Source organism: Gymnoscopelus braueri (genome assembly GCF_963280865.1).
Source record: "Gymnoscopelus braueri genome assembly, chromosome: 8".
Lineage (NCBI taxonomy): Eukaryota > Metazoa > Chordata > Actinopteri > Myctophiformes > Myctophidae > Gymnoscopelus > Gymnoscopelus braueri.
The window spans coordinates 54,178,481-54,199,559 of record NC_137609.1 but is presented as its reverse complement, the minus strand read 5'-3'; the positions used below and the strand labels follow the sequence as shown (position 1 = coordinate 54,199,559).

The 21,079-nt window shown below is 38.3% G+C and overlaps 1 protein-coding gene across 1 annotated transcript; it reads right to left on the bottom strand.

Annotated features, from left to right (window-relative positions):
• Positions 1-3,403: 3,403 nt before the first annotated feature.
• On the bottom strand, positions 3,404-7,605 carry LOC308090560 (uncharacterized protein). The gene is made up of 4 exons (XM_080435785.1): positions 7,129-7,605; positions 6,834-7,004; positions 5,588-5,694; positions 3,404-3,909 (listed from the first exon to the last, which is right to left on the bottom strand). The coding sequence occupies exons 1-4, from the start codon at positions 7,490-7,492 to the stop codon at positions 3,631-3,633; spliced, it is 921 nt and encodes a 306-aa protein (XP_080291911.1). The 5' UTR covers positions 7,493-7,605; the 3' UTR covers positions 3,404-3,630.
• Positions 7,606-21,079: the final 13,474 nt, after the last annotated feature.

Below are 21,079 nucleotides of genomic sequence, written 5' to 3'. Positions count from 1 at the left end.
ATAGCAGTGCAGTGCATGCATGTGAAAAAGGCAGAATAAACTGGTTCTAATGCGATGCATTTGTATGTGACTTTGTTACGGTTCAAACGCATGACAGTCGTCCCTATAAGGTGTTTTCATATTTTCATATATGGCCCCTTTGAAAAAAGGTTTGGACACTGGAAAGTACAGTTCAATACAAGGTCTACTGTACTAAAAGGATTTTAAACCCAAGAAATGTGCATATAGCTGGTTCTGGTGACCAACGGACACGTATATCATTGCTGTCAGGTGGGAGGAAACCTTGTCCAAAACTGTTTTTTTCAGAAATGTAAAAAAAATAAGTGTTCTAGCGCTTATTTAGTCACAAGCTCTGAATACTTTTCATTGGTTCAATATTTATAAAAACTCACAGACATACTTCTCCATATTTAAACATTCATGTTTTTCTTTTGTAAATGTGACCTCTTTTACTTAAAAAAAGCAGATCTACAAGCTCACAATGCTTCACATCATGACTCGTTGTGAGCTTGTAGATTGCTATTTTTGCTACTTTTTTGTGACAGAATATGACGAGGTAGGGTATTCATTTACAAAAAAGGTTTTGTCAGACAGCAACAGTGGTGAGTTCTACTGTGTTACGTATACGCTGTATAGAGTTCAGATGTTTTGGGGCGAAAAGCGTATACAGTCTAATAACCATTTCATCCATTGAAAAGGCGATAGCGTATCACGTATGTCATGCAGGGAATAACTATCGTATACCCTCCGAAAAAACCTAGAACACTGGACAGCAACAATATCTGTTACAAAAAGCATCAACAATGTGATTCTCAGTGAAGTTTTAAACCCAGAATCAAATCCATGTCAAAAACTATTCAAGCCTTTTTCTCAGAAATAACATTTTCAAAAACACGATTCAATAAGATGGACAAGTTTACTAAGGCTAAAGACAGGAGTGAGAGTCCAGCACTAAAGTCCATAAACAACAGTAAAAGCTCAAACACTGACAGACGGAAGTTGAGGCTTTAGATTAAAAAATATAGAATATTTTAATTACAAAAGGGCAAAAAAGTGACATGGTGGAAAAAAAAGTGACAGAGTGGACGTTTCGGTCTTCAGACCATCAACACGATATAAATAAAATGTAATTTTGTCTATGATTCTCCAATTTCATATGAAAAAATAAATAAATAATCTAAAACGTTAATAATCCCCTATTAGTCACATTCTTGGGCACATATTCCAAACTAGAAAAGCGTCACGATGAAATCAGTCTTTATCTCTCTAGTTAGTTACTATAGGGTATAGTATATATGATTCAATCATGTTTTCATAACATTGTATTAATGAAACTATCAAAATGTAATTTAAATTATAAAAAAACATGTCACTCCACTTTATACAATTCAAATGGAATAGAATGTTGCAATTAATACAGTACGTGCGTATGTGTGTGCATGTGCTTGTGCGTGCGTGTGCTTGTGCATGCATGCGTGTGTGTTTTTGTAAACACACATTGTAAAGTGGTTTGGATAAAGGCATTATATACAATAATGCAGCATTTAGGGGCTGTGTCCACCTAGTTTTATCCCTGAGTGCATCCCATGTTTTTAGTTGTTCATAATGGGAGCTCATGCGTTTTTGTAAACTCCAGCAGCTTGGCGTGCTGCTGGGTATTTACCTTTCCCCTGCCTGACAAGAGATCAAATATATTGAACTATGGGGCCTGGACCAGGCGAGCGCCCCGCCGTTTACAGCCAGGGTAAAAAAAAGCCTCAGTGGACACGGCCCCTTAAAATGTATCGTCAAGTTACCTTAGCTACCGTTAGCTACTGTACCTGTTTTTCATCATAAACTTAAACCAAAAACCTAAATGATATATACAGTAATTTGCAATAGTTTTGAAGTGAAATCTAGAATGTACAACCACAGAATAGTACGTAGCTTAAGCCGAGCCATGAGGCCCAGAGGGCAGGAGCCGATGTACTGTTTCTGTAGCGTGAGGCAGCTTGATGTACATGTACACCCCCCCCCTCACCCCCAGCAATGATAATAATAATAATAATAATATATAATAATACATTTTATATTTATAAAGCGCTTTTCGAAACATGGTTACAAAAGTGCTTTACAGTGGCAACATCAAATACAGTACACTAAGAACCATTCAGCTTAATAGTTTTTTGTTGGGTGTTTACCCTGAAGCACCTTAAAAACAGCTGGTAAGATAAACAACAATAAAATCATTACAGTAATAAACACAACAATAAACTAAAGTGATCTAATAGAAAGCCTTGGTATACAAGTAGTTCGTCAGAAGTGATTTAAAAGATGCCACTGAGTTGATAGTTGACAGGGTCTTTGATATGACCTGCTGGTCAGGGAATCTAACCCCAACCTCCCTATAATCTCAAGGTCGGACACTATAACCACAAGGCCACTGAGCTGGTACTACCACCGGATACCCCCAGCAAAATGAGGAACAATGAACTTTTACCCTATTTTATATATCCGATCTAAAAGGTCACAAAGCATCATGAAGCAACGTGTCGTGAGCTTCTAGAGCTTAAAAAATATATATAAATACAATTTACAATGTAGGCATTTAGCTCTTAACCCTTTAAGACCGGGAATGCATCTGTGTCATTTTAAGATTTATTTGGCTATTTTTTGAAAAATCATGAAAATGTATGCAAATATATGTGTTTCAAAGCGAACATTTTTAAATCCGATCTGTGCTTCTGGGGGGGTCCCTGGGGGGGGGTCCCTGGAACAACATATTTTGAGATGGCGGTGTCCGTGGCCAAATACATATCATTTTGGGGATCCTTGACATGGAAAAGTTGGAGCAACTGATTTAGCAACATACGTTTAAAAAAAAGACACTTATAGATTATATATTCAAAGATTTCCCCAAAAAATCGAGCTAAAGATCTATAGCCAAAAAAAATCTAAAGTGACACAGATGCTTTCCCAGATTGAATGGGTTAATCCTGAGCGATTTACAGTAAGCAAGGGTTAGGGTTATTTAATTATAATACATTCCAATTGTATTTTCAGATGGGGGTCCGCAGGCTATTACATATGAAATTGGGGGTCCTTGCTCCTTGACATGAACATGTTTGGAAACCACTGATAGACATCACTAAACACTTCACACATCACCCAGGTGGAGGCGCTGCTGGTCTATAATCAGACAAGGAGAGTCATAGAGCTGAAGGAGATGGAGTTGAAAACCATTCATTTTCTCCATAGAGCAGCAGTGGTTCTTAACCTTGTCTGGGTCAGGGCCCACTTTAAAATATCAAAGGTGTAAAAGGATTATTATTAAAAAAAAACATACGTCTATGGAGAACATGTATGGGATTTTTACTGACTCCAGCGCCAGTGATAAATAAGGTTATGCTCTATTGTGAGGGTTCCCAAACGTTCCAGTGCCGCGACCCCCCAAAAAAAACATATTTGCACCCCACCCTGACAAGCACTTGGGATTGTAGGCATTACATTTAGCTTTACTCGGTTCCACAGATAAATATTGTGACAATAGCCGAACTACAAGTTCACAACGCCTCGCACTGCAAGGCCTTGTGAGCTTGTAGATCAGCTATTTTCACAATGTTCCCAATCCCGAGTTTGGGAAACACTGCTCTATTGTACTGTAGGTGTGGAGACCGGCTTCTGGACTTTGGCGTAAAGACTTGTAGGGTGTAAATCAGAACTAGAACCAGAGGCAGAACCAAAACCAGAATGCATCTGGACTTTGGAGTAGATACTGTGTGGTTCAGAGCCAGCACCTGAAGGCAGCTGGACTTTGGAGTAAACACAGTCTGGTCCAGAGCTAGCACCGGGGGGGACCTGGGAAACAGCGCCAACTTGAGGCGATGTCTGGTTACGTCTGGTCAGAGTCCTGCTCGGGATTTCCTCATACTGAAACACACAGACAGAGAAAAATATGAATATACTTTTGATATATGATTTAATCATATATCATTATGTTTACTGTATTTTTATTATATAATCGATTATAGGGCCCCTTAGGACCACTTCACGCTTTTTCAACCTATCTTCATATAATCGGTTTTCACTAATGGTCATTATAAGATGACACCATGTCTGTATACTCACTCTGTGTCTCAGAGGAGGGCTGTGGACTGTTCAGAGACCTGTCTACCAGTGACATCGGTAGGCAGGTTTGGTAATTTCAAACAAAATGCTAATCTTTTTAATATCCTTCTTTAAATGCGTGAAATCTCTGTGTGTGTGTGCGTGAGAGTGAGTGAGTGTGTGAGTGTGTCCCCCGCGTATCACAAGAACCGACCGATCGACTTCAAACTCGGTATGAGCTGGCTGGTTCGGTCGTTGTCCAACAAATATTGATAAATCCGAAAAGGCCCCAGACAGACAGACAGACAGACAGACAGACAGGTACAACGGGAATTCTGACAACAGGTGTGATGGGGATTGTAAAACCGGGTGGGTTTACCTTCCCAACTTACTTTGCTCCAAACTTGCAATAATGTAAGAACAATGGCTTTTATTTTAGCATGGCCACTTTACAATGAGAGAAAGACTGTAGTTTATGTTAGTTTGGAATAATCATTGATGATGTTATTTTTTGTTTGTTCTTTATTTACCCAGGGTAGTAGCTGAGCACAAGTGCTCATTTCCAGCAACACCCTGCACATATAAAGACACATTTGCTAGACACAGGTTTCTGAACTGTCCATACTGTAGTCTACTGTAGTAGAAATGGTGCCATTTTACAATGAGCATTAGTGAGGACCAATTATATGAAGATGTGGAGCTTAGCGAATCACAACATGTTAAACAGTTCAGGCCTCTCCCCCTTCCTCGAGACAATTGGCTCTGGTGAGCCGGACCTGTAACGTGGGTCAGGAGGTCCCTTATTGTTGTTACCTAATTTTCTCATATTTCTTATGTTTATTTCTTATTTTTAATGTTAGTTGTATCTTTCTACTGTTACATCCCCGACGCTGTCCTGTGTTTCTGCTGTGACTCCTGAATTTTGCCACAGGATCAATAAAAATGAGGGGTGGCAGTGGCTCAGGGGGTCCCGATCCCGGCCTCCCCTAGAGTTAGTGCCGAAGTGTCCTTGAGCAAGACACTGAACCTCTAATTGCCTGGCATGGTTTCCTCCACTGTGTGTGTGTGTGTGTGTGTGTGTGTGTGTGTGTGTGTGTGTGTGTGTGTGTGTGTGTGTGTGTGTGTGTGTGTGTGTGTGTGTGTGTGTGTGTGTGTGTGTGTGTGTGTGTGTGTGTGTGTGTGTGTGTGTGTGTGTGTGTGTGTGTGTGTGTGTGAATGGGCGAATGTAATGCACATTGTAAAGCACCTTGGACAAAAGGCACTATATAAATGCACCATTTACCATTTAAAGCTTAATCTATCTAGTAGCATCTAGTCATAATCAGGTGTAAATGGCTCTATACAATGACGTCATAAACCTATCAGTGTTACCAACATGCATATGGATCATACAGTGTTAAAATGTGTCTGAATGTTAATTATCATGTTTGTTCATACAGTGTTAATTAAGTGTTAAACATGTTAATAACATGTGTGCAGTATGTATGTAAGACATACTGACCACTGCAAGGGTGGGGCTTCCAGGTGGGGTGAGAGGTGGGGTGAGAGGTGAAAGGTCGCTGTCAGGGTGACTGGGTCTGTTGTGACGACGAGCTGATAAATAAAAACCTTCAAACACATAACAGACACATTTAATAATTACATAAAAAATAAAACACCTCTATGGTCTACATGTAGGCTACTGTGCATTTACCTCTTTATATCATACGGATATAGTACATCTAACTGTACCTTAACATTAAATCCTATACCTTAATATAAAATCCCATTCCTTAACTTAAAGCTGCAATCCAAACTTATTTTCATTAATGAAACATTTTAAGTGTTGTAAGGGATATATATATATTTTTAAAAGGTTTATTGTTACAAATGTAAAGCTCTGATACTAGTAATCATATAGTGTTTGTTCAGTAACAGGAGTCTCCCTGTCTCTCCAGCTTTTTATCAACATACAATTTTCAGGTGGGTTATAAATTTCACCGAATCAGGAGAGAGAACCCCACAACGAACCCCACTCATTTATCAGCTTGTGTTTCAGTTCATATTTTATCTGCTCATTTATTTGTGTCATCACTTCTAATTCCACTTGTTTATCCTGTTACCATCTATGTGTTCTCTCTCCTGATTAGATGAATTTGGTATCCCAACCTGATTTTTCCCCCCCCCCTATTTACTAAAGAGGTGGAGAGACAGGGAGACTCCTGTTACTGAACAAACACTGTCTCTATAGCAATGAGTACTATCACAATATAGAGCTATTTAGCACTGTTACTGAACAAACACTGTCTCTATAGCAATGAGTACTATCACAATATAGAGCTATTTAACACTGTTACTGAACAAACACTGTCTCTATAGCAATGAGTACTATCACAATATAGAGCTATTTAACACTGTTACTGAACAAACACTCTATAGTAATGATTACTATCACAGTATAGAGCTGTTGTCTCCCTCACCGTAGACCCGGGTTTAAATATTTCACACGTTACAGTGAATATTGTAAACACTCCGTTGTTGCAGTGACACTGATACTTCAGTCTATACTGTATGTGTTTTTACAATGGCATTGAATCAAGTAGTGGAACCATGTTTTATAGGAATTGTACTGGTTAAAATGTTCATTAAAATAATTCCTGTATTGCAGCTTTAAAGTAGTGAAACAGAGATTATTGTTGGTATGAAATCTGAACCCTACTCATGACCTGTGACCTTTAAAACACTGACCATCTGAAAGTTGTACAGACCTGCTAGTGATGCGATCAGAAGGAAGTTGAGAACCAGACACACGATTGTGAGCGGACCGTTGGGCCAAAGACTGGAAAGACGACCTCTGACAGTCTCATTACACATCTGATGGTCTTTGGTTGGCAGCTCAGCAGTCTCTTTACACGCCTGACAGGTTGGCTGCTCGGCAGCTGAAAAACAATCCAAGAAACAAACAAAAAAACTCAAAGTCAATGTGATCCCAACACAATGTTGACCATATTATGTGTAACAGGAAAAATAACAATAATCTTTGATGATTCTTGTCATGCTTACCAGAGACGAGATGGAAGATTTCTTTGAAAACGAAGATGTTATCTGCTGTAGTGCAGTAAAACAATCTGTCTTCCACAGTCACGTTGTGAATGAACAGACGATTCCCCAGCTTCACAGAGTACCTGTCCTTGAAAGTCTCATTGAAATAGCTACCTCCCGCTACTTTTTTATTGAACATTCTCAGGATCTTAACAGGACCTTCTACTAGCTTCATGATGTTCCAGATGATATCATCCAGATCCAGAGAACAGTTGAGGATGGTGTCTTGTCCCAGTTCCACAGGTACATTGGTCCATTTCAGAGTGTGGACAGAGGTCATAAAAACACCACAGAAAAACAACAGCATCTGTACGTGTTTCTCCATGTTGTTGTTCAGCACACACACCAGGAGACAGCAGAGGATGCTGTGATGTCCTTCCAGGAGACAGACAGCTGTCCGACTGTCTGTCTCTTCAGTGGTCCGTCTGTCTGTCTGTCTCTCCTACACTGTCTCCCTCTCAGCTCTGCTACTGTCTAAAACTAAACTACATTATGGGTGTGACAGTGCATTCACATTTCTGTTTCAAAGAAGTTTGACGTCAGCCAAGCTTCCTTCCAAAGAAATTAACCTCATGTAACCTGAAAACCAACTGACCAAAGGTACTGAGAACGATCATGTGACTTCCTTTTTGTGATATCTATAACGGATCCTGTTCAAACCACAAGCAGCTAACTTCAACAGGAAGTTAAGCTGCTTCTTAAGAGTGAAATTTGAGCGAGACTTGCTCAAACACAACATATTGCAGCTATAACTGCAGATGACATTGATTATAGATTATATGTCAGGGTTTTATTATTAATTTTAACGTTACACAGTTTAATATAACAATATAGTAAGAGCTTTGAGGCCAATAGGCATTATTCTGTGTTCTTCAGTTTAGAATCACAGGAGAAGAAACTCAGAGAATGAAAAATCCATTTGTTCTAAAATCATTATTGTTTTTATAGTGAGGAATGCCTGTATGCACACAAGCCTTCCATCCTACTCACCCAACATACTCAAATTAAGTTCCATATAATGACTCATGAACTAATTTATGTGGCATTATGCATAACTTTTAATGAGTTTAGGTTGTTTTGTTAGTGTAAGTACGGTAAACATAAAGGTGAGATAAGTTACATTTTGCCACTTGAATACTTTATTAGACAGAAATGTAACAACATGAGGTGCAGTCAAACATTATAAGGCTAATAGGCTAACACTGCCACTGTGTGGAGAAATGGAGCAAAAGCTAACCAGAAGCATGCTCTGCTCTGATGTGTACATGGACTAAGCGAACACAATCAACACCACTTTAGATGAACAGGAATGGTCTACTGTATGAAGTAGAGAATATTGATAACGTTGTAAACTAGCAGTTGTAGATGTGAAATTAATCAAGATTGAGCAACTGCATGGCCTATTTCCGTAGCACTTTACAATAATGACCCGTTATAAAGCATTTATAAATGTTTATAAGCAGTGTGTAGACTATTAACAAATCATTAACAACCTGTTTGTTGTCATTCATAAATGATTACTAAAACCTTTATAACTATGGTTACAAATCATTTATAAGGCATTAGTAAGTAGTAAACTATTCATGAATAAGCCATTTATATACATCTCTAAATGATTGTTAAATCATTTGTAACTGATGTTCTCTTATATATACAAGCTATTTGTAGACCCCAGGCTATAACACTGATGATACGTCCCAGTTGCATCCATGTGATATTTTTCTTTAGTTATTCTATTTATAGTGGCTCATAGGAATAGACTATGTGACAACCAGGAATAGTTTGGTGACCACAGGAGAGACTGTTGACAGCCGGAATGTAGACGGCATCCCGGGAGCAGTATGGGTTAGCGCCCCAGGCTGTGTCTTCCGTGAGCCCAACAAATCCACGGTGAGGCCTTTAGGAGGGCCATTCAAGCAAACCGCAAGTGGAGCCTGCAGTGGAGCCTCCAAGGAACCATCACGCCAGAAGGAAATGTTTGGATCGGGGCGGTGCCCCGGATCTGGCGCAGTGCTCAGGTCCTGGACCTGGTGAGACGAAGGAGGAGCCCGGCCAGGAGACAACCCACAGAGCCTAGTCCCTCCACGTGCCAGAGCCTCTCCGAGTCCCGGCAGAGTAGTTCCGGAGAAGCGGACTGAGTGGCCCTGTCTTTCCCTATAGGACTGACCGTGGGTAGCTACTGGGACGTAAGTCGGGGCTTGATCAACCCCGGCTGGGTCACCTGGGTGAGGGTGTATGCTTTTGCGAGACCCGAAACACCCTATGACCCCAGGCTACAACACTGATGATACGTCCCAGTTGCATCCATGTGATGTTTTTCTTTATTAGTAGAGAAAGAACTAATCATAAACAAACTATTTATATACATTGGTTAATGACTATGAAATAATTCATAATAACATTGCAGAACATTTAAGAATAATTTAAACATGATTTAAAACACATTAAAACATTATTTATACTCAATTTTATTCATAACTAAATAATGTCATTTAATGTGCAGGAAATCATTTGGAAATGATTTATAAAGTGGTATAAATGGATTTTTTGTGTGGTTTATAGGACATCTCTTAAACATGTATTAAGACTTCATAAATCATGTGTTAAATCTTTGTTCTGGCCCAAGGCATTAACAAACCATTTCTAAGCTATTATTACATTTTAAAATGATCTGCAGATCATTATTTCCACATGATCAATTTTTTTTTTAAATAAAATCTAGATTTTACTTATCTATATTTGGGAAATATATAAAATATATAACTTGGGAAATATATAACTAATAAGATCCTAAAATCCTAAAATATCTACAAATCCTTAGGAGATGTTATTATGTGCCCTATTGTAAAGTGAAGACAGTTTATCATTTCTATTGTTAATGTGACTTTCTACTGGCTTTCATGAGTGCAGACACCAAACAATTACTAGCATTATCTTTCATGTTTAGCAAATGATTCGTAAGACATTCGTAAAGAGTATGTAAACCATTTGCAAACGTTATCGTGTGCCTTGTTGTAAAGTGAAGACTGCATTATTATTTCATTTTTAACAATAATTAGTAAAACATGTGACTGTCTCCGCCAGGCCGAAGGCATGGCGAGAGAGTATGTTTTACCTCCTGTCCGTCCGTCCGTTCGTCCGTGTGTCCATCTGTCTGCGAGCGGCTAATATCCGGCACCATTGGCCCAGTCGCTGCGAAACTGTGCACACACACACTCCCTGGATGCCAATTCAGAACCTCTGCCCCCATTTTTCATATGGGCCTGTTATAGCGCCACCAGGAGGCCGCTTTGGGCAAAACACATTTTTGGATATTACTCCTACAGATTTTATCCAAACATCACGCAAATCGGTACACAGTGGCCCTCATTTATCAACGCGGTGCAGACCAAATAATGGGCGTACGGCGAGATCACCGCACCTTTCGGCATTTATCAATATATCCTGACGTGGGCTTCATCCTACGGTACGCTGAAATCTCACGTCTGGTAGAGACCAGTTGTTGACTTTGGCTGCACCCGTTTATTCCATTCTAGACCTGTGGAGCAGCATTGTCTGACTGTCTGACAGGCATCTGGACACATAATCCACTCCTAAATGTATAGGGGCCGGGCATAGCGACGTCACAGGGTCGAGACGCCGTTAAATCAGCCCACTTTCGCCGCCATCTTGAGTGAGTAGATTGACAGCTGCCACAAGTGTAGAGTAATGTAGTGTAGTCTGTAGTCCTGTTTGTTGTCCAGCAAGTAGACGGTGTACATTATTATCCATCTCTAACATGTCTGTTGCTCTAATTTAGCAATGGTACGACAGTGCTGCATTATCGGATGCAATGCCAAGGTTTCAGACGGAGTTAAATTGCACACATTTCCAACCTGGAAGAAAAGCTTTGGAGATCAGATGTCGGAGATATCAAAGAAACGTTGTATGGCTTGGCTTGGGTATCTTAAATACAATGAGATTGAGCTAACAGCTAAATTGTGTTTCTCTATGTGTCCAGTCTGAGAAACGTTGTCTAACGTGGGTGGCTCACGGTCGGTGGCTGAGTAAACAGCCAGGGACTCTTGTCTGTCTGTCAGCTTGTGTTCAGACGTCGGAGATATCAAATAAATGTAGTATGGTTTGGGTGTCAGCTGACGAAATAACATAACCTTCAACAGCATTCCCAAACACATATAAGCTCAAACGAGCATGACAGCACACAATCAAACATATAAACATCTGTTGGAGGCGAGGGCGAGGCGAGCATCAGCGTTGCCATGTCGGCTTATTATAAGCGACTTTGGGCTTCTTTTTCTGTAAAGTTGCTTGTAAAATTGGTAGTTGCGGGTTGCGTTTTTTTTGTGTGGCTTATTTATAAAGTGTACTTAAAGGGGAAATCCACCCATTTTCAATATTTAACTATGTCATTAATATAACATAAAGGAGTTGTGTGGAAATAAGAAAAAATTAAAAAAAAAATTAACATTGCAAAAAAATTTAACATTGCAAAAAAATTAACATTGCAAATTACACTGTGATGACTCATCATGGTGTAATTTGCAATGTTAATTTTTTTGCAATGTTAAATTTTTTTGCAATGTTAATTTTTTTTTAAATTTTTTCTTATTTCCACACAACTCCTTTATGCTATATTAATGACATAGTTAAATATTGAAAATGGGTGGATTTCCCCTTTAATTAAAGTGTGCTTATTTAGGCTTATTTAGGTACTTGCTTATTTAGGCTTTAAAAAATAAATAAATACATTTAAACCAGTGGTTCTCAAATCTTTTCATGAAAATGTTTTTTGCCAGGGAGCATTTGTGTTGTTAGAATGTTTAAAAAAATATTCCAAATGTTCTTTATTTTATTGCAAGAGTTTAATAGCCTATGTACAAGCTCACGTGAGCAAGTAGATCGGCTATTTTCAAGTAGCCGATGTCACTAAGCCACTTCTTTTGTAACCTCGCGTCACCAGTCTTTCCACCTCTGGGCTTGTTTTCATAGACCTGGTTGCTTATTTCTCTCGCAAAATATGGCAACACTGATCGCAACAGGTCCGTTGTGCACTTTCTCAATGATCAATGAACAATATAAAATTAATAATAATACTTCGCTATAATAATATTATAAATATATACATAATCAGTACTCAAGATGACTATATTTTATTTCGGTTACACAACTAAGCAACAAAACGTTGTTCTTTTCAGGTAAAATGAATGATTGTGACTGACTGGGCACTGTCAGTATCTGGTCTAGGGCACAGATGTAATGACTTTTTTCCCAGGTAGCGTGCCTTTGCGTCTGCGTTCAGCTTCTCTCTGTATGGTATCTCTCTGTCACGCATTGCCCGGTCCATCTTCTGTCCTTTACCAATACATTTTCTTTTTTTTTTTACTATTTTTATTTGATTTTCAACATTAAAAGCATTTCACATTTCATTGCCCCATGCCTTCCCCACCAACACAAATACAAGTTTTCCACTTTCTCTCTCTCCTTGTCTCATAGGTCTCTCAGTTCATTGTTTCATAATTTCTTCATACCCTCAGTTATTTTACATAAAAGGAAAAAGAGTAAAAGACAAAAAAAAAAAAAAAACAGCAACAACAATAGAATTCATGATAATAACATAGTAACAATGATAATAATAATACATAACAAAAGCCCGGTACAACAAAAATAATAACAAATGTATATATTCTTTTTTTTTTTTTTTTTTTTTTTTTTTTTTCCCAGCATTTATACCAGTTCATACATTGTTGTTATACATGGTTATTCGGTTTTTCATACTGTTTATAGTTCTTGTACCTAGCTGTTGTGAGGAGATCGATACCTTTTTTATTTTTTTTATTTTTTTTATCATCTTTTTTTTTTATTTTTTTTTTATCCACTACCATTTTAGTTTACTTTTTTTTTTTTTTTTTTTTTTTTTTTTTTTGCTTTTTAGCCCTCTTTTTATTTTTCTTTTCTCTTCCAGTCTCCTTCCTTAACCATTATTATTATTTTCCCTTTTTCCCCCTTTTGTGTGTTTTTCCTATTGGGATAGCTTCCCTTCAATGTTTCGTACATTATTGATAATGTTTCCCCATATCCTATCAAATTTCATTGGTTTCCCTTTCACATTATACATGATTTTTTCTGAGGTGGAGTATGACAGAAGTTCTCTCCACCATTGTTTGAGTGTGGGCGGTTGGTTAGCTTTCCAATTGGTCAGTATGCATTTTTTTGCTGCCGTCATTATTAATAGTATCGATTTCCTCTCATCCTTGGTAAATTCCGTGAGCCTCTCTACATCTCCCAATATGGATATTCGGGAGTCAGGGGGAACCTCTTTTTGTAGTATCTCAGACATATATTTATAAATATTCTTCCAAAAGCTATTCAGATGTGTACACTTCCAAAACATATGTATGAGGTCCCCATTCTCTGATTGACATCGTGGGCATGTAGGAGGTGTGTTGGGGCTAAATCGATGCATCCTCTGTGGGGTGTAATACACACGATGGAGTATCTTAAATTGTATAAGTCTGTGATTAGTGCTAACCAGAGTTTTCTGTGAGCTCTGTAGTAGATCTTCCCATTCTTTCAACGTATATACACATCCAATATCATTTTCCCATTTCTGTTTGTGCTGTCCAGAATTATGTTTTATTTCACAATTCATAGCAGTGTATAATTTTGAAATTAATCCTTTTTGTGATTTTGCATTCCATATAGTTTTTTCAATTGGGGTTTCTTTAATACTAGGAAAATTCTTATTTATATTGGTTTTCACCCAACTCCTTATTTGCAAAAATTTAAAAAAGTGTGTTCCGGGTATCTGATACAGGTTTTTTATGAAAGTGAAATCGGCAAATATCTCCTTGACACAAAGATCCCCTAGTACTGTGACTCCTTTGTCTTTCCAGCTTGCAATAATGCCATATCTTATATTATCTGGGACTAAGGGGTTATTCCATAGGGGTGTGTGTTTAAATAAAACAGGGCGAAGTCCTAACATTTTATGGCTTTCCTGCCAACACTCGAATGTGTGGCTAATAATTTGACTTTTTGTGATCCTATGCAAATTTTTTAGTGAGCCTAAAAATGGGATTGTCCTCAATGAAATTGGTTTCACCAGTTGTTGTTCTATAGTTATCCAAGCTGGGTTTGTATTGTCTCTTTGGAGCCAGGACCAGACGGTTCGTAGTTGTGATGCTAAATAATATAATTTGAAATTAGGTAAATTTAGCCCTCCTTTTGAGATTGGGGCTTGCAGTGTTGATATCTTTACTCTGATTTTTTTCTCAGCCCATAAGAACCGTGAGATGGTTCTATTTATTTCTATAAACATTTTGGAGGGACATTTTAACGGGATTGATTGAAAAAAATACATAAATTTTGGCAAGACATTCATTTTAATTATATTAACTCTTCCGATTAGTGATATAGGTAAGTTTTTCCACCTTTGTAGATCACTTTTAGTCTTCTCCAAAAGCGGTATGTAATTAGCTTGGTAGGCTTTGTTCAAGTCATTCGTGACAGATATTCCTAAATATTTTAATCCCTTTGGTTGCCATTTGAATGATGATAGCAGTTGATAATTGTTAAGTTGGGTGTGACTATTTAATGACATTACTTCAGTTTTTTCGTAGTTAAGTTTGTATCCTGATAGGTTGCTATATTCTTTTATTGTGTTAAATAATTCTGGTAGAGACTGATCTGGCTTTGAAATATACAACAATAAATCGTCAGCATATAAAGATACTTTAGTCTCCTCCATACCAAATTGTATCCCTTTAATCTCTGAATTTGTTCTGATAGCAGCTGCCAATGATTCAATAGTGATAGCGAATAGTAATGGTGATAATGGGCAACCTTGTCTGGTTCCTCTTGCCAGGGGGAAAGGTTTTGATAGAATCCCATTTGTAAGGATCTGTGCTTTGGGTGCTCTATATAATAATTTTATATGGTTAATAAATGTTTCGCCAAAATTCATATGTTGTAATGTACTAAATAAAAAACCCCATTCCACAGTATCAAATGCTTTTTCTGCGTCCATTGACATCACTAATCTAGGCTCCATTTCATTTTTGGATAGCTCTATAATGTGAAAAAGTCTACGGATATTATCTGCCCCTTGTCTTTGTTGGATAAATCCCGTTTGGTCCTCATGAATCAGTGAGCTTATTACCATTTCCAGTCTTAGAGACAACATTTTAGAGATTATTTTAAAATCAACATTGAGTAGTGATAGCGGTCTGTATGACCCACATAGGGTTTCATCCTTCGATGGTTTATGAAATACATTGATTGTTGCCAATTCGAGTGTAGGCGGAAGTCTCCCTGTTTGAAGGGAGTCATTAAGCATGTTTAAGTATGGTGTAAGTAGCCTGCCTCTGAATTTTTTTAAGAACTCTATTGTAAACCCGTCCGGTCCCGGCGCCTTTCCCAATTGTAAGTGATCCATTGCTTTTATAATTTCATCTGCTGTGATAATTTCATCCAACTTTTCTTTTAAATTGTCCGATAGCCTAGGTAGAGATATTTTATTTAGGAACTCTTCAGATTTTGATGCATTTAATTTCCCCCTAGATTTGTACAATTCCTGGTAAAATGACTCAAAACATCTGTTGATTTCTTTCGGCTCAAATACCATTTCTCCTTCTTTATTTTTTATGGAATGGATTGTTTTAGCATCTTCCTCTTTCTTTATTTGCCAGCTGAGTAGTTTACCCGTCTTGTCTCCATTTTCATAATAATGATACCTAGTCCTGATCATGTCTGCTTCTGCTCTGCCAGTTGTCAAATTATTATATTCAAGGCGTTTTTGAGTAATGATGCTACCTATGTCTGAATTTTTTGTGATTGCGTGTTGGATTTCAAGTGTGTGGATTTCTTCTTCCAGTCTATTAAGATATAGCTTACTTTTTTTGTTTTTATTTGACGCGAATGACATGACTTGTCCCCTCAAAAATGCTTTTAAACTTTCCCATATCATGGTTGCCGAGGCTGAGTTTGTATTTAATTCCAAAAAATCATCTATTTCATGTTCTATATATATAATGAACTCCGGGTCGTTTAGAAGATGGTTTTGAAATCTCCATCTAAAAGTTTTCACGTGATTGGGAGTCTGGTTTAGTATCATTTTGATAGGACTGTGGTCCGATAAAGTGGCAGCTAGGTATTTACATTCAATAATCTTAAAACTTAAAGGTCTGCTTATGAGTATATTGTCGATTCTGGAATATGTATCATGTACGTTTGAATAGAATGAGAAGTCTTTTACTGTTGGATTGCGAGATCTCCATGCATCGATAAGCCCCATATCACACATTCCTTCTTTTAGAGTTTTTGCTGCTCTGCTTAGAGTGCATGAGTTCCTTGTCGATTTGTCAAGATTCGGGTCCAAAACCAAGTTGTAGTCACCTGGTATAATGCATTGACCATGTGAGCAAGTTAATTTAGCTATTATATCTTTGAAGAACTGTGGCTCGTCACTATTCGGTCCATAGACGTTAACTAAGGTATATGGTTCATTATTTACGTCACATTTGACCATTATCCATCTTCCCTCCTTATCTTTGTCAACCGAGTGTATTTTAAGAGAAATTTGTTTATTAACCAATATGGCAACTCCTCTAGATCTTGAATTATATGATGAATAAAATACTTTTCCAACCCAATCTCTGCGTAATTTCTCATGCTCACTATCTGTGAGGTGAGTTTCCTGTATAAATGCCAAACCACAGTTTTTCATTTTTAGATAGTTCAATATTTTTCTCCTTTTAATAGGGTTATTAATTCCTTTCACATTATATGATATTATCGTTAAAGTACCCGCCATGTCACATTAAGTTGATATTTTAATACTTTAGATGTCCAATTCTCCACATAAAAGTGATCTTTTAGGTTCAACAACTCATATATGTTCGACATGCTCAAGGAATTCTTCACAATTAATCCTTTGTTCATAATGGGCATTACAATATGGTCCATAACTGAGTGTAATCTGAGCATCAATCTTTTTGACAAAGGAGAGAAAATACCAATACATTTTCTGTAGTTCAGGACACGTCGTGACTCGTGGGTAACTGTCAATGTTGTTGATACGAGCTGTTGTTATGGAGCCCACCTAATATGGCCACCGGAACTACTTCAGCCTAAGCTTGGCCACGCCTTTTGCCCGGCCCCTATATCTACACTAATGAAGTATATTTTCCATAGTGTAAGGGCTGAAACACCAGTCTCCCCGGAGGAGTCTTAAAGAGGAGGATCCAGTCAAAGTGTAGTTTGTCAGAGCATAGTTTTATTTCCGCCCGACTGGCCAACTGCCATGTGTGTCTAATTCAGCAGCGCAAAGCATTCACATTCAAACACATTATTTATACACTGGAGATTTCAAAAGGCGCTCCCAGTTCCAAAACTCCTCCTGTCCCTATTTTCAACCAATCAGGAGCTGATCCGTCGTGGCCGAGCGGCAGCTACAGCGAATATTATAGTAGGATCACACAGTACAGGGAAATCAATTCAATAATATCTGCTTTCAGTACAGAACCATATTTCACAATGAAGTTTCATTATGAGATTATTACTTTGCACATTATACACTTTAGAATGATACCAATAATCCTATCCCCATTCATCTGTAAACAATAGTTAACTCCATGAGGCTTTTAATGACACAGAAATCAATTCAGAGTGAATACTTTTGACCTCTCCTGGCTTTTACTTTAGTTATCAAGACTTTGTTCATTTTAACTACTCATTTAAAAGGCTCTTAGTATTGTGTACAATGTACATAGGCTTACTCAGCTTGACAGAGTTTAGAGTTACACTTAAAAGGTCCTCGGTAGACATCCTGTCCTCTGCCTAACCATCCACTATGCATTCACTGTCTGTGGCCAGCGGACTCTCATAAGGGAACAATGGTTATTTTAATTTGTTCAAATTAAGACAAAAGCATGGCTCTGAGATCCAAGCCCAAGACGGGGGTGTCATCACCTGGGTGCTAAATATTTGCCTCTCTGACCCCAGGGGGCCAAGGTTCAAAGTCTAAATACAATAGAACAAAAGCTCATCTTCTGTCTCCAACCTTGGGTACTGTATTTTTACATCTCAATGCAGAGGAACAAAAGGTTTAGGTGTGGGGGAATGCGAAGTTGATCGCATTACAGCCTGCACAGATGGGAGATGCCACCCTGCAATGTTTCAACCTTAAGCCCTGTTAACTGCAAAACTCAGAATCAAAATAGTACTGTGACACAGGATGAAATATGATTACTTATATGGAACACCGTGCTTATGTTTGAAAATGATACCTCACTAATAAATAATCCCTGTGAAAATATAACATTTTATAAAATAATTTAAACAAACTGCTTTAACAGTCATTCAGATACGATTGCAGATCTGGCTGCATTGAAAATAGCAGATCTACAAGCTCACGCGTTGTGAGCTTGTAGATCTGCTATTTTCAAAATATACGAGCGCTTTTGCGTCGGGAGTCCCGCGGTCGGGACTCCCGAACATCTTTTCATGGACAGTGAGGTCTACAAACTTACAGTAGCTTGTCCTATGGTATGGAGTTATGTCATAGAGAGTTATATAGGCTACAACCTGGCTGGGTTAAGGATATAAACCCGACGCTCCAATCTCTTATAACGTGGGTGGCGGCACGGGATCACTGCAGCCTGCAGACCGCCCGAGTCTCATGGGGAATATAGCCTACATGACTGCTTTAGTGTAACTCGAACGCGCACTGCTCGGTATGGGGTAAATAAATATACAAACGTATTCCATTCATGGCGATGTGATTGGTATCATAATATGTCATTCATGTAGGCTACAAGCCTACGTGACTGACAAAGATTGTACCGTAACGGATTATGAAAGACACAGTTGGGCGTGTGTGTGTGTGTGTGTGTGTGTGTGTGTGTGTGTGTGAGAGAGAGAGAGCGAGAGGCGTGTGCATGTGTGCGTGCATGCGTGCGTGTGTGTGTGTGTGTCACTTGACAGGCAGCGAGGCGAGCCGGCGAAACTCTTTCTTTGGTCGTATTCTGGTTCTTCATGTCGTAAAATCGGGGTGTTTCGAGAATATTTAAGGGCGTGTTATTTAAATGACGCTCGTTTTCAGACGTGAGATTTATCAAGGCTGGGACCGAATGTATGCTCGGATCGGGTAGGATTCGTTGATAAATGTGACTTCGACGTTGGCGTACGGCCGAATATATGGAAAAATATACGCCGGTTTATACGCTGCGTTGATAAATGAGGGCCAGTATCTCTATAGTCATGTGATCAACACGGATCTGTCCGATTTTCCATTTTCCATCCTGATTGGCTAAGATTGCCTTCCAAAGTTTGCAGGATTGGTTTGTTTTGAACAAAATGCCTCAAATCATGAACGCAGAGTGCGATTCCCGTGAAATTGTGCACGCACATTCCCACTAGGCCGAGAAAGAAATGGCACTTAAAAACGTTCAAATCAGGCTCATGGTGGCACTATAACAGGCAGATTCATGTTTTACCTATAACTGCACCGACTTTGCACGCACTCTCCCTAGAGGCCAAGGAACAACCTTTGCAATGCATTTTTTGCATCTGCCCCATTAGAGCGCCACCAGGAGGCCGACTTTTGTAAAACTTTTTTTTGGCTCTTTCTCCTTCAGATTCTGTCCAAAAACCGACTGATTAGCTAACATTGGCTTCCAACGTTTGCAGGATAGGTCAGTTTTGAACAAAATACCTCAAATCATGGAACTTAGAATGCAATTTCCGTGAAATTTTGCACGTACATTCCCACTAGGCCGAGGAACAAATGCCACCCTTTTCAAATTGGCCTGTTATAGCGCCACCAGCAGGTCTAATTCAGCAAAACATATTTTTGGAACAAAATGCCTCAAATCATGAATGCAGTGTCCGATTGCAGTGAAAGGCCTAAGATGAAATGGCACCCTTTTCACATTGGCCTATTATAGCGCCACCAGGAGGCCACAATAACCTACCTGACCTGGCGGAGACTTGTGCTCCGAGGAGCACTTTTTCTAGTTAAGATATAAAATATAACAACTCTTGGACACAGCACACACACTGACATTTAAACAAAGAAATTCATCACAACAGAATCACAGAGTAGCAGCTTAGAGCCTCTCAGTGCAAGTTAGCTTTAGCTGCTAAGCTAAACTGCTAAGAATGGAGGACATTACTACACATCAAAACAAACATTGTGGAGACAAATGGCCACCATCAAAATACCCCCTGGTCATAATGCTACTTCATGTGTGTAAGATTAGCCATTTTATGTTACCTCGATCACCTGCAACAAGACAGTTAAAATATGAATTAGACACATTTCTGTCCAGTCTGCAACTGCATCACTGTTCACTTCCTCCCTAGTAGGCTACTGCAGGTGTAATGCAGGTAATCAGTGTGTTGCCAGATTTTGCAAAAGAAACAAGCAGCCAGGTCTATGAAAACAAGCCCAAAATAACTAGGCTCAGGCCCATGATAACTTCGGCAAATGGTTTACATACTCTTTACGAATGTCTTACGAATCATTTATTAAACATGAAATAATAATGCATAGTCTTCACTTTACTGTCACATAAACCACAAAAAAACTCAATTTATACCACTTTATAAATCATTTTCAAATGATTTCCTACACATTGAATGAAATTATTTAATGATGAACAAAATCGAGTATAAATAATGTTTTAATGTGTTTTAAATAATGTTTAAATGATTCTTAAATGTTCTACAATGTTATTATAAATTATTTCATAATCATTAACCAATGTATATAAATAGTTTGTTTATGATTAGTTCTACAAATAGCTTGTATATATCATATAACATCAGTTACAAATGATTTAACAACCATTTACAGATGTATATAAATACTTACTAATACCTTATAACTTATTTGTAACCATAGTTATAAAGG

What these genes read in the sequence shown, in the direction of transcription:
- LOC308090560 (XM_080435785.1), bottom strand. Translation starts at nt 7,492, where the DNA reads ATGGAGAAACACGTACAGATGCTGTTGTTTTTCTGTGGTGTTTTTATG. An exon ending in AATCTTCCATCTCGTCTCTG is followed by an intron (nt 7,005 to 7,128) that starts GTAAGCATGACA and finishes ATTGTTTTTCAG; the next exon opens with CTGCCGAGCAGCCAACCTGT. An exon ending in GAAGCCCCACCCTTGCAGTG is followed by an intron (nt 3,910 to 5,587) that starts GTCAGTATGTCT and finishes TGTGTGTTTCAG; the next exon opens with TATGAGGAAATCCCGAGCAG.